Genomic DNA, 14,342 nt, shown 5'->3' with positions numbered 1-14,342 from the left:
GACTACTTTTGTTAAGTTCTCAGTAAAATCTAAGCAGTTTCTCTTGGAATAGGTGGTTGTTGAAATAAGTATTTGAATGTCTGTAGTAGAGTCAAGAAGAGAGTTAATTGCTGAACTTGACTTACTAGGATAACCAAAGGGCAAGCCAGAAGGATGCAATGATTTTACTATAAGCATTTGCAGAATTGAAATTATTGTGTGCTTCTAAATCAGTGAAACCTTGGCACAGGTTGCCCAGAGGGGTGGTGGATGCACCATCCCTGGAAACAGGTTGGACTGGACTCTGAGCAGTCTGATTTAGTTGAGGATGTCCCTGCTTCTTGCAGAGGAGTTGGATTAAATGACTTTCAAAAGGCCCTTTTCAACTAAAAAGCTGCTCTGTGATTCTGTGATGAAAACATTGTCATTTGATTATGATAGCTCAGTATTCTGCTGTAGGTAGTGATGTCTCTATCCCAGAAGGGATTGCCAGGTTGCATTTTTCTCTTCAATGTCTCCTGCTTATTGCTGCAACATTTATTTATGCAAAGTTACATTGAATTCCTGACTGGTAAACCATATCTTTTAAACTCATGGACAAATTAACTCTTCAGCTGGATGATAATTTTTATTGCTGCATTAAAATGCTCCATTTTACTTGTCACTAATTCAGCTGATAAACTTTTTCAAACCGTGAATCCATACCTGTGGTTTCTTCAATTACCAGCTATTGACTGTGGTTTGTGTAAATAAGCTTTTACATGAAGATATATATCAATACTAATGAAAAACATGCTAAAACATATCCTATGGAGAGCTTTTAACATTCCATGATTTTTATTGGTTTTCTTTTTCTGAAGTATCACTGCATTTTCTGCAGCCCTTGTATTCTCTGACATGATAGTCATGGGAGTTTGCAGTCATGTAGGTTTTGTTCTCTAGGAGTCCAATAAGTGGCAGCTCTACAGTAGAGAAGGTGGCATTAACTTTCCAGAACAGCCTTGTGTGTGAAGTAATTTTGAAATATCGCACAACCAATGGGATTTTGCAGCTGAGCACTTGACATCCTGCAGACCTGTAGCAGTGGGATGTATTAAGTGAAGAAAATTGCAACAGACGCTCACTCCTTCTGTGTTTGGGATCTTTTATGGCTTGCCCATTTGCAGAAAAACAAAGGCTGGTCATTGTTAAAATCATGGGGTTTGGAAAGCAGGTTTTATTCCCTTCAAACAAATTACTTTATCACTGTTGTTTGGAGTGCCATTTTGATCCTTAGTGATCAAAATTCAACTTAAATATATTTGTAACATATTTATATATAAATATATATTTTATATATTATTTTTATATTTATATCTGTGTTTGACATTGTAATTACTAACAAAAATGTGTTTGCAAGGTGAGTGTTGTCAGTATGGTGTGTATCACAGCAAATCCATGTATCTAATGAGAATGTGATTATTAGTCTGAGTCGTGCAAGCAAAGATACCTAGAGCTTCCATCTAGACTTGGTCTGTGATAAGCATCTTGTATAATCTCATCTGAGGGACTTCTGAAAAGCAGTAGAATGATATGCTGTTCTAATTGCTGGTGGCTTGCCCAATGGATTTGAAGTTGCAATGTGCACATTGTAGTTGTGTGTTGTCAGGTTGTCTGAAAACTTGTCTGTCCTCAGCTGGAATTAATGATTTAATTGAGTATTTTGTTCTTGATGGCCAGTCACTAAGACTTTAAAGGATATATACATAGTGGTACTTGAATTTTTGTTTGACAAGTTCACACGATCACAGCTGTTTCCCTTCCCTTCCTTTAGCCATAGACTTACAAAGTTCTGGTGCTAACACTATGTACCAGAGGATAGAGGGGATTGCAGCATGGCTCTGGACAGGCTGATTCTAGAAGGGAATGGGAATATGTGAGATAAGTAGGTGACAGAATGATGCAAAGAGGTACCTTAACATTGATTTGGGGATTAAAATGCAGAGTAGATAGCACCATTACTGACTGAAACATATTTGTCTTTCTGTAAAGTAGTCTTTAACTTGTGAATCTGAACTAAATTGTATGCCCAAGGTTAGTATGAAAAGCAGTGGAGGTTATATACAGCAAACTTGAAATGAGTAAGGAGTCTTAGGCTCTTTTTAGAAAAAAAAATACAAAATTTTGAAAGGCTAAACACAGTTTCTTTAAAAAACATGAACAGAAGTGGTCTCCAAGAAACTTAGACGCTTTACTCAGTGTTAATGTGCCCACATCTTTCCGTGCAAGGCTTTGAGCAACACAGAGTTTGGCTATTTCATGCTGCTTTTGAAAAATTGCTTTCATCCTGAGGATGATTTTTGGTTATTTTATGAAATACAAACATCCTGAATGAATTCCAGACTTCATTACATTAACCCGTGAGTATATTTGTGTGTATCATTATGTGATTGGTAATGTAATTTTTTAGTTTAATTTTTTTTTTTGTCTGTGCCATTTCTTCCTTAAGTAGTTTCTATTCCAAGCTGAGAGACAGAATGTTAGGAAAAGAAATGTCTGAAAATATGACAGGGACACAGTACATGTGTTTCTTTTGAAAACATATTTTTCATGCTGGCTTTACATCAATAGCACGAGGTGATAAGTAACTGTTCATGAAAAACTGAAATGTTCATCTTCTTGGGGATGTCAGTATATTTGTTTCCTCAACTATATGTAGAAAATATCTTTTGCATAATCCTGTAATACAGGTGCTTAAACCAGTTCATAGCTGAATGTAATAATTTTCTTTTCAAATTCTTTGAAAATTTTGGGATATATTCAGTCAGTTGTATTGGGCATTTGCATTTGTCTACTCCAAAATACAGTGTAAAGGAGATTCCATGGAAGGCCATAATGCCCTAGACTGAAAGAGACACTAATTAACTTTAGTCATAGAGTCAAGGTAGCCCAAAAAGAGCTTATGTTCCTAGAGAATGGGACAATACCATTAACTTCCATGTTCTGGAAATCTTTACATTTTCATTTTAAGGAGATTGCATGTTTGGTGTCACCAACTTCAAGGCAATAAATCTTTCTCATGCATTGTTATAGATGCAGTATGGAATTTCCATATGAATAAAAAGTTAGAAACATTTGACGTCTTTTTAGAAAATAAAAAATTTAAAAGCCTGATTTTCATACCTCACTATATACTTTGAGACTTCATGCTTTAAACTAGCTTTTATTGTTTTTTGAAAACTTTAAAAAAATAACAGTATTAAATAATGGTATCGAATTTCAAAGCAATGTCACTGTCAGATTTTCAACCATATTGAACTTTTTATTTGTTTAATGAAATAAAATAAGATTTTGGGATGATAGAGCAGAAGAACTGGTTGAGCATTGCTAGTCTAGCAGAACTGTCATAACATGCTTCTTAAATTTTGCAAAGATAAAGTGACCATCAGAGTAGTTATAGAAGGGTTAGTTTGTGACTAAATGCTTCTTAATGGGTGGAGTCTGCCGGGTGGTATGAAGAAGTTTGGTTTGAAATGCAGTCTGAATAATTAAGGTGAGAAGCAAACTTTCCCAATGGAATTTCCCTGCCCAGTGCTGCGGCAAGTGTTCATCTGTAATCCCAAGGCAGCCAGTGACTGGGAGCTGAGTGTATCTGCAAGGTGGCTTTATCCTCATTTTATGTTTTCTCTGGATGCATAATCCTGTATTGTGTGCAAGTTCTTTGGACCTTCGGTCTGAATCAGGGTGACGTGTCTGGAGTAGCTGTGGGTTCTCAGGAATTTCAACAACGACTTAGAGAATCTTTTGTCTTCTTATTTCTGCAGCTTACAAAGGTGACCAGTAAAGTTCTCTCTGAGCAGCCAAAAAGCAGACAGCTCATGACTTCTGATCAGGACACTAAAGTTGTGGCTGAACCGCAGGTGCAGCAAGTACAAGAAGTTAAAGACGGTTCCCATCTAGTGAGTATTATAATTGCATGTTCTGCTGGTGTGTTGTACGAAACATTGTGCTTTCACTATGTCTTCATCAAAATTGTAGGTCAGAACATTTTAGAAGACAGTTGGCTGACAGACAGCATTGCAACATTAAACAGCCAGAACAGAGCTGTTGGAGGTGGTTAATTCTCCAGACTGACTAGGAACCTCAACTTTGCTTCAGCCCTGTAGGGGGATTTGCATAAACTGCAAGATATGGCAGTTTGCAGTGTAAGGGACAGGGCTTTTTAGACTATGCAGGAATTGTATCACCAATCTTGAATTAGGTTCTTGTTCACACCTTACCATGTGAGGAGAATGCAGGGAATGCACATTGTATGTATGTGTAATCGGGAAAAAAAAGCACAAACCCATATAAGCAGGAATTGGCAATCTGTAACAGGAATTTTGCTCAGTCAGTTCTGCCAAGCGGCATGTGCTGCTGTTGGTGTGCTGCTGTGCAGGATCCAGTAAGTGGCTGGATGGGATACTTTTGGAAGATCATACATAGTTTGTACTGTATGGATACATGTTGCAGTAGGTGCTACATACACCTTCAAGAAGATTGAAGACTTGATTTTTATTCACATATATTCAAATTTTTGTCTGTGTTAACTGTGTATTGGGAGGAATGTTTCTTCTTGGGACATCTTGAAGAGTTTGGTTTCAGTGTCTGTTCTGCCAGGAACTTTGCTTGTGCTATGCTAAGGAGCAGATATTTCCTGCTTCCAACTTAGCTTGGAGCAAGCACTAAGTAGCATTCTGAAAAACTCATGCTTTTCTAAGGAAGTTGGTGCACTTTTTATTTGTTCCTCTCTGCCCTTTTTAATTCTGAGTTCTCTTCTCTGTTTTGCATCTCTCAGATGTGAATTTTTTACTTACATGACAGTAGAGGAAAAGATTCAGCCTGGTTTTCTGTCATACTTCTGGAAGTTGCACTTTTGAGATTTGCTGGTTCTTTTTTTTTTTTTTTTTTTTTTCCCCCTGTACCCAGGGCATTAGTGCCAGTAAACCAGTGTGTAAACTTGAGTAAGAGCACCTTGCAGATTTGCTTCAAGAGCTTGGAGCTGTCTGTGCATTTCAACAGGTGCATTAGCATTAAAGGCAATTTATTGGTCTTCATATGGATGCTAGTTCTTTTAACTTGGCATACTAGAATTTTTATTTTTTAAAAAAATTGTATTTAAATCTTAATTCCTGTTCTTCCCTACTTATTTGGAGAAAGAGAACATAACCATTTCTTTAAATTTCTGGAGGCCTTACTGTTCTTCTCACAAGAAGAGAAGGCTGATGTCAATTTAGGTATCTTGGAATATATCCCTAGTGCTGTAATGGTAGATTTCAAATAACATGTTCTATTGTGATTAAAGCTTTCCTTTGTCTGAATATTTTATCTGAAAAAGATGAGACCTGTAGCTTATTAGACTTTAAGTTATACCAGTATGATACTCTTACATGCACAGTATCAGAAGGTCATTCTGTTGTATGAGCATAATTACCAATATATTCTGTTAACAGTGGTGTCTTCAAAATGGTGCCTTCTGTAATCCCATGCTTACATGAGTCGATTTTTGCCAGTGCTTCAGGACTTCACTGGCAAGTTTTGGGAACAAGGTTATAGTTGGAGAAAAACTTCATAGAGTGCAGGAAGGAGTTAGCAAACTAAAATCATTAAGACGTATCCATATTTCCATATTATAGTTGGAGAAAAACTTCACGGACTGCAGGAAAGATTAGCAAACTAAAATCATTAAAGCACTTCCGTCTTTCCATAAATGTGATAGGAAGGAGAAAAACTTCTGGAATCCTGACTCTATTGCCTTTAGCAAGTACATACTAAAGGTGTGGAAATCTCCTGCTTTTTCTCGTGTCTTAATTATTTTGAGATCAGAGGGATAGACTGCAAAAAGATGTAAGTGCATGTTGTGCTGATCATTATTTCAGTGTGCATTTGATATGGGTGCCATACTGCCATGGCACCTAGTGAGCTCTCTAGGAGTCTGTTTTTAATAGACTTATAAGAAATGTGCTGAACTGCATACCCAGCTGATTTGGCTGTGCTGTTCCACTGGGATTTCTTAATATAAATAAAACCTTGTCCAAATGCTTTTGTTCAGGAAGAAAGTTATAAAATTTCTGCGGGGAATCTTGAGGCACTTCTGTACATCCTGTTGAAATAAGTATTCAGCTAGTTCTTAATCGGAAGTGGTTATATAAAGTATTTTTGTTTTGTCTTTGAACAATAACTAAATTTTTCTAATTGTAAACTTAGTCATTGTTATTTGGCAAGAACAAAACTGAAGACATTCTACTGTGAGTAATGTTGAATAGGTAATCAGCAGTGACTAAATTAAAGTGAAGATTTTGATGTTGTAATGGAACCCTCCAAAAATCATTTTTAAGGGTTACCGTTTAAAGATACACAGTCCAGTAACGTTTTTCCAAGCCTTCACCTCAGTGAGGGGGACAGACTTTTCTTCTGCATTGAAGTAGCTATGAAACTATGCTATTTAAAGCATAATGTAGATCAATCACAAGTGTAGTATGGTTGATTTCCAACACAACCAATCAGTTTGGCTGATTTTAGTGGTATTTAACAGCAGAATTTTGCACACAAGTAATTTGAAGGAAATTGGTATCTTGAGGATCTTCATGGATTTCTTGTCAGTAGTAGCTTAGACTTATACATTGGAGGTACACAGCTTAGAGAATACTAGCAGATTCTTAACTTCAATGGTTTTCTTAGCTTTGGGAGTTAAATGTGCTATTTTTTCAACTTCTTTAACCTAGAGGTGGGCAGATGTCACTTCAGGTGACATCTGCCAATAGACTATCCTGATAGACAATTGCTCTTTCTGAGAATGCCCTTGTTAGACTGGACTCGGGAAAGTCAGCATTTAAGAAGCAGTTCACTCCATTTTAACTCACTTCTGTGTTTCCTTTTCAATAGTAATTCTTTGCAGCTAGAAATTGGGTTACTCAGAGGGAAGAGGCCAAGGTGCAAATCTCATGGTGGAGGTAGTTTGTGTGTCCTGTCTCTGCCAGACAGGATTTAACTGACCTTTAGTGCTAAAGGTGTGCATAGTCTTTTCCCTTGTTGAGCCTGAACTCTTCCTCTGCCATGCTCGCATTTGAATGTGTGACCTATCAGAGCACTTGTCAAGGATAAAAGAATTTTTATTCTTTGATTAGTCAAATTGAAGACTTGATCTGGAAATTTGAAAGTATCTTTAGATGTGATTTTTGTCATCAAGTAACAATAAGTTCTGTAAATGTGTGTTCCAGTGCAGGATATTACAATGGAGTCATTTAAACTTGCTGTCTGATTGCAATATTAGCATCACCCATTCTTTCCCTAGCTGAATAATTACCAGGTGCTGTCATGGGTTTCTGTTAATGAGAATTCAGATCTGTGTGGTACACTGATTTTTATCAATCCTTACAGGTACTGTGAATACAAATTCAGTCATACTGTTGTTCTAAGCAGGGGCAAAATAACTAGAAATGAATGAAAGATAGCATTTAAATGTACTTTCCAAATTTTTTTTGTTAGTAAGTACTATAAAAGGGTGTCTCAGGCTTATTGCTGCTGGATTATGCTGTTCAGAAATCCTTTTGCAGCACATTCAAGAATAAACCTCAGAATAAAAAGGAACTGAGGAAATCAGGTTTACTAGTTCAATACAGGACCATGTGCCCAGTGAAATTCAGTATACCATATAATCCTCAGATCATTTGACAGTACATAGTATTACATGCAGTATATGCCAATTTGATGTTAAGCAGCAGTTTGTATAATGAGTAGGTGGTGTTTAATAATTCAAGGGATCACAACTAACTTGAAACAAGGAATGGGAGAATTAGACTTTAAACTGAACATGTACAGTATCAGCATCATGAAGGATCAATACTGGTCTGTGTTTGCTGTTTGTCATTGTATTCTAGATTTAGGCCATAAGAAAAGTGAATAGGCCATAAGAATAGCTTTATACAGGTAGATGACTTCTAATGCTCATGTTTAGTTATTTCAGTGTGTGGAACGTGTACTTAAACTCTTAGCAGTCCATTAACCATGATCTGTTGGAGGGACAGTTGGGCAGTTTGACCAGCTGTTTGCAGAAGCCTGAGTAGTGTATTGCAGTGTCTGTTGTGATGCTGCTCTTCTCTGTTCCCTTAACTGGTGATGGGCATGGCATCAGCTGTGGCCTGGGAGTGCAGCATAAGCACTGTTTCTTCACGACTTATTACAATTGCATGACTTTATTATACAAAAAGAATAAAGGAAGTTAGATTTCAGTATGTTGTAAGGACTGTTTTGACCTGTGTTACTGTAACTTTAAATCTAGATTATGTTTTTAAACTTAGGCCTATAAGGCTATATCTGGGATAAACCCTTACTCTTTGGCAAAGAATAGGTACGTGGAGAAATGAAAGATGGGTAAGTATACTCTAGTTAATAAGCATGTTGACTTCTTGCCTTCTGTGTAGGTGTGTGCAGAACATAGAACTAAATACCTATTAAAATAAAGTAATTGTTTAGGTTATGAAAGTGCTGCTTCAGAGCATTTTTGTTTCATGCAGACAGAAAACCTGTTTAGGCTTTGAGTAGATGAGAAATATACCAGAGCTAAAATATGCATGAATAAAGGGAAAAAAAAACAAAACCAAAACAAAATAACAAAATTTACTCTGAAGTCGAGTTGGGCTCTGAAGTAGCAGAGCATGAACTCTGTTAAGTGCTCTTCAAGTCAGTGGCAGTGTTAAGCTTAGCCAGAATGTGCCTTGGGTGATGTAGAATAACAGGAGTGGCATTTTCTGCTTAAATTCATGTTTGCTTTTTTTTTTTTTTTTAAAGTTGTGATCCCACAATAAATTGTATTGAGAAATTTGACTTAATGAATGTGCACTGTAGCTGCTTTAAAATAGAAATTATCCCTGGAACCCTAAGATAAAAAACAAAGGAACAAGTACAAAATGTGCCTGTGTACATGAGAAGGGTATGGGAAAGCTGGAATAAGTTTCTGTTTGCCTGAACTGCTTCACCCCTTTTCTTTCCATTAGTTAATTGGAGAAGTGGTTGTTGAGGCACTGGAAAAGTGGACTTTGCCCTGGTCTGTCTCTTAAAGACACTTAGCTCCTCTCTAGAAAGCACGAGTTAGTAATAGTTAAATCACAAAGGGAAAAATCTTGCTATTTGTTTACCTGATAAGGGAGTTTTCTGAATAGTTGTGAAGTTTTTAAGTAATTACTGTGACTTTAAGTTGACATTAAAAACAGTTAAATTGTTTGCTCATGGCATTTCTTCAAAAAAACTATTATAAGTAACTCCCTCCCCCTTTCCCTGTTCTCAGTTCCAGGGAATGCTGAAGAGAGGAGTGACTTGGCATAGTTTTCAGTCTGGATCTAAGCATGTTGAATAACTTTGTCCCAGGGGAGAATTAAAAAAAATGCAGCAGATGGCAGCAATGATGCATCAGGCTTCCTATCCTTAGGAACTGCAGGCACTTGGAGTCTTCCCGGGCTGGAGAAGGGGCAGGGGGAGGGTGGATTTCCTCTGAGCTTACTTTACAATTTCAAAGCAGACTTGCTGAAGAGGGGATGTACTTTTTACCAATTCAGCAGTCTTTTATGGTCAGAGTTAGTGGGATATTAGTTGCCATAAGGTGCACAAACAATGAATAAATAGCACCGAGTTCAATGTTTGTCTGAAAGACTATTTGAAATAGAGTTTAAGGGTCTGTCTTGTCTCATGCTCTTCCATATTTTCAGTATCTTTTAAGTAACAGAGTAGAGTGACACTGTAGTTGTACACTCTGTACAGCTTGGAAGTATGGGGTCCAAAGCTGAAATAATAGCAATGAATTTGGGAGAAAGTCTGAGTGATGTGAGGTAATGGAAAGGCAAAGAACAGCTCTGTTAGAGCAGAAAAAGATTGCTGGGTATTTTCAGCTTTTTTATTGGGCTTTTATATTTGAAGAAACAGAACCAGTTTATATTAGCAACTACAAGAACTTACGGTAATAGAAGTATTTCAGTATGTAAATGCATAAAAATGGCTTAGTTTTTACAAGGTCAGAAGGAGTTCTGTATATTTACAACAATGAAAACTATACTGAGGACAGACTTTTGGAAGGAATAATGTTCAGTCAAAGAATTTTTTTAATATTTCTGAGTTTTTAGTAAAAAGGATACACAGTTTTATTTCTGAGGGGTCAAGTATAATTAATCCTGTCACAGTACCATGAGGTAGGTAAATTATCTTGAGGCCCCCTTCAGTGCTGTAAGTCACTGAGGAATTATGTTTGGTTTTTTTTTTCATGCAGATAACAAATTTTAAAAAAGGCTTGGAACAGAATTAGCTTCTGATAACGCACAATGACTGCTCAATGGAATACATGAGGTCTTATCTATATTTAGCCTGTTTTTCCTAAAGAAGTAATTGTGGTGTAGGTTCAGCTCTGGGGGAAGGGAGGGGAAGGAGAAAATGGTCCAAAAATGTGTTTCATCTACACATCAGATTCAAACATGTAAAGCCAGAATGTACTTATCCTTATATAGAAGGTGGGAGTTGTACTAAATGTAAAAACAAGTAGTTTCTGGCACACATGGGTATTGTGAAAGATGTCATTTGAATATTTTAAAAATTTGGATGAACAAAACTTTTTAGGAAATTAGACAATAGAAGTTCATAAGACTCAGCAATACTCCTAAACAGACTGTAATCTCATTAGAAGGAGTATTTGGCTTGAATATTACTGAAACATTGCTCAGCAGCTGGGGCCTGGACTTTGAGTGGCAATGACATATGAACCCTTGCATGGTTTTAAAGTGTGCTATTTTTGGCAGTTGGGTGTTGGCTTGTCTCCTCAGTAGCCGTAGAAAGTTAGTGTAAAGAGGAAGGTGATTTGCAATGAGAAGACCCTCTGACACTACTTATTAAACATGGGTTGCTGCTTCAGTAAAGAATTGAGTAACAGCACGAGTGAGGAGAAAACCAGCTTGTTACAAAAATCTGTGGAAGAGGAAGCACCAAAGTCAAGGATAAGTAAAACTTTATCTTCAATTTTTGGAACTGTGGAAAGCCAGGACCTGCATACAGTGGGAAGGACAGTTAACGGGGCAGCTGCGACAGTCGGCATTGAACATGTTTGTAGTGATGATTGCGCGGCATCAGATTCTAAATCTGGCTTTTGGGGTAGAAAAGCAAAATATTCGTCATATAACAGCATGGGGAATACTCCCCATGTCAGCCCTAGGAGGACATATGGCAGACCTTTTAGCTTCTTTAATTCCTTTAGTCACCTTTTGAAAGTCTCTGGTATGTACAGAAATCTTCAGAGAAGTGAAGAAAAGAAAGATAAGATTATTAAAAAAAGAGCACCTAAACCTAATAGTAATGGTCAGCACATGAACAATATAGAAAGTAGTTATAGCAATATTAATAATGAAAGTGTAGCTGCACAAGAGCATTGCTTGTTTGAGCGTATTTCTAATTCACGTGTACCAGATATCATAGACAAAGGCTTACAGAGTGAAATTTCCTTAAATAGAAATTCTCTGGAGGATTATGCAGTTACATGTGACCATTCAAGGCAAAATGAAACAACAGTAAATGTTGAAGACAGCAAGAGTGACAGCTTACAGAAAGTTTCGAGTTCATATAGAGAGATGTCTCCAACATTTTCCTGTCTTGTTGTAGACAACAGTCAAAACGTGAAAGACAAGGAGTTTTACAGCATTTGTGTTGTAGATAGCGAAGATCTGAAAGGGGATGAAGAGGTGCCAGCTACTGTGCATAAAGAGACTGCAGCAAACATAGATAACTCAGCTGTTACTGATGAAGGAATGTGCACTGTGGCACGACCTCTAGACAGAAGGAAGGAATTTCCAATGCAGCAATTGGCACAAGTGGAAGCTAAGTTTAATTCGCAGAAAGAACCATTTGAGTGTAGAAAAGAGGCTAGATCAAACATGGAGAAAAAGGATACAAAGGAATATTGTAGCCTAGACATCCAGTGTTCTTTTGATAACTTACTGACTGACAGGTGTCAGGTGCACAGGTTAAATACTGACAGTACAGTAACAGATGTGTTAAGAGCAAAAGTGCCTGATGAAATCATCCCTGAGAATCAGCCAGAGGAGGTATATACCATGGGTAGTGCTGCCAGCTGGAATGAATCACTGCTTATGGCTTGTGATTCCATAGAGCCTGTGGATGCTGCTGGAGAGGACCAATACAGCCCTAACTCAGAAAAGGTGAAAAACAGTGATTATATTTCCAATATATTCTTAAACACTGGAGTATCTAATTCAGGAAAAACTGAGGGAAGTAATCATTCTGCTGTTGTACCACTTGTGCCACTAACTAGGCATCCCTCAAGTGCTGTGGAGCAAGTAAATACTAAACAGATGGTAGAGAACATGGGGGGTAACTTTAGCTTATCATTAGAGTTACATGAAATGGACAATGTAGAGAACTTTTATGAAGAAGCCTGCTTTCTAGAGCCAGAAAGTGAAGTTAACTCAAATGTGGAAAATAAAACACCTGAAAGGACATTTGTTGATAGCAAAACATTTTCACCAGACTATAGTGAACATCACAGCAGTTTAGAAGAGTCCTTGAAGGAGGGAGAGAAATGCACAGGTATAGTTTTGCAAAGCTGTGAAGCTTTGAACATGCCTGAAAAGCAGCTAAACCTGGTAGAAGGTTCCAAGTTTCAAACTCACATCAAGGGCTGCACTGAAATCAAGGCATCATCTGAAGCTGCAGTCCACAGTGGTGTGGAGGTAGATACCTGTGTAAGTGCAACTGAACTAAAAGGTGACGTGCTTGAGGAAGCTGGTAACTTGAGCAGAACTAGATCAGGAATAAGTGATGTCACTGTGACATCTCATGCACATAATCCAACCACAGATGAAATGTTCCTAAAGGAAAACAGCCTAGAGTGTCACATTTCACAAGAGTCACTAGAGAATGAAGGTAAAGTATGCAAACATTCAAATTCAGATAACAAAACCGGTGTCTCTTCTGTGTCTGTGGAATGTGAGCATATGCAAAAAATAGACATGAACAGCAGACAAGATGAACAACAGGAGGCATGTTCCTTCCACACAGGGGAAAATCAATGGAGTGCAGAGACTGAGTCAGCCAAAATAGCTGGGCACATAGTAGCATCTGTAGAACAGACAAAATTTGAAGGTCAATTAAATGAGTCCATTGATAACAAGGCAGAAAATGTAAAACAGAATCTGGATGCTAACATTGTTCGTTGTGATAAAGGAATCTTCAACTGCAGTAAAGGCTTGGCTGACAGTCAGAGTGCTCCCTCTGACTCCACTGTACCTGCAGCCATGGACAGTTGTGTGTCCAGGAGTATAAAGTTAAAAGATGCCACTAAAAATCTGGAAGATGCCAGTAAATTTTTAAATGAAGACTGTAACTTTTTGCCTTTATTGTGTGAAAATGCTTGTTGTCACGAGCATGACAAACCAGCAGAAGAGCCTGAGTTGTGTGCCGGTCCAGAGCCAGAAGTTGGGAACGCTCCAGTTTCTGTTGGGCCTTTTACTGAAGAAAGATCAGAAACTCATGAAAAAAGTATGTGTGATGTAAATGAATGTAATCTTCAGGATAGTGAAGTAAACCAGTGTGTCAGCATCCACACAAAGGAGAACCTCACTGGTTTGGGTTTATCAGCTGAGAACCTAGAACCTTTTACCAGGGAGGATTTGAAGCAACTGCAAGCCAAGACTACTGAACTGAAAAATACCAGTTACATATTAAATACTCAGATGAATGACTTGACCACCAGCTGGGAACAGATACAGCCAGATCACAAGATTTTCTCAAACAAAGACCTTAGAGTTTGTGTTGACCCAAAGCAGGTAGACAAATATGCTGCTACTCCTTCCTATGAAATACCCAGTGCCTCTCTTGGTGCAGCAGGATTTCAGCAAGGCAGAGAGCAGTGTGTGTTAGGTCTGATGGAAGATGGATCGAATGAGCACAAGGAGTCCTATGACCTGGACAGACAAAATCCCCACGCTGAAATGTGGTCACATTTCATCAATCTCCAGACTGGCAATGCTGATTGGACAAATCAGCTGCTTTCTGACACGGTTCCTTCTGGTAATGGTGAATATCTAGTGGGCTTTTTATGGAATAATGCAGATTCTAATACTGCCATGAAGAATGACAGACTGTGTATAGTTAATGAAAACTTCCAGAATAAACCTGAAAACTTAACACGTGCTCCATATGCAGTGGAAACATATCCATATCAGCTGCTAGCACCAGAATATGCTGGTATGTGGGGATGGCACAATAAAGACGAACTTGTAAGTATTCTGCAGAAGTGATTTGCTCTTAAAGCTGAAGGTAGAAGTTTGACCAAGCCAAGTCAGACTGTGGTT

General features: G+C 37.8%; 1 protein-coding gene across 1 annotated transcript in view; it reads left to right on the top strand.

Annotated features, from left to right (window-relative positions):
• The first annotated feature begins 3,825 nt into the window (after positions 1-3,825).
• The window catches only part of LARP4B (La ribonucleoprotein 4B), a 37,674-nt gene continuing 27,157 nt past the window's right edge, over positions 3,826-14,342 (top strand). Inside the window, exon 1 of the mRNA XM_062506602.1 lies at positions 3,826-3,917. Coding sequence (XP_062362586.1) covers positions 3,837-3,917 — 81 coding nt within the window. The 5' untranslated portion in view covers positions 3,826-3,836. The remainder of the gene's footprint in view (positions 3,918-14,342) is intronic.

This window comes from Cinclus cinclus, chromosome 1 (genome assembly GCF_963662255.1).
Source record: "Cinclus cinclus chromosome 1, bCinCin1.1, whole genome shotgun sequence".
NCBI classification, from domain to species: domain Eukaryota; kingdom Metazoa; phylum Chordata; class Aves; order Passeriformes; family Cinclidae; genus Cinclus; species Cinclus cinclus.
Note: the sequence above shows the minus strand (reverse complement) of the source record. Positions and strands in the feature narration are given on the sequence as shown.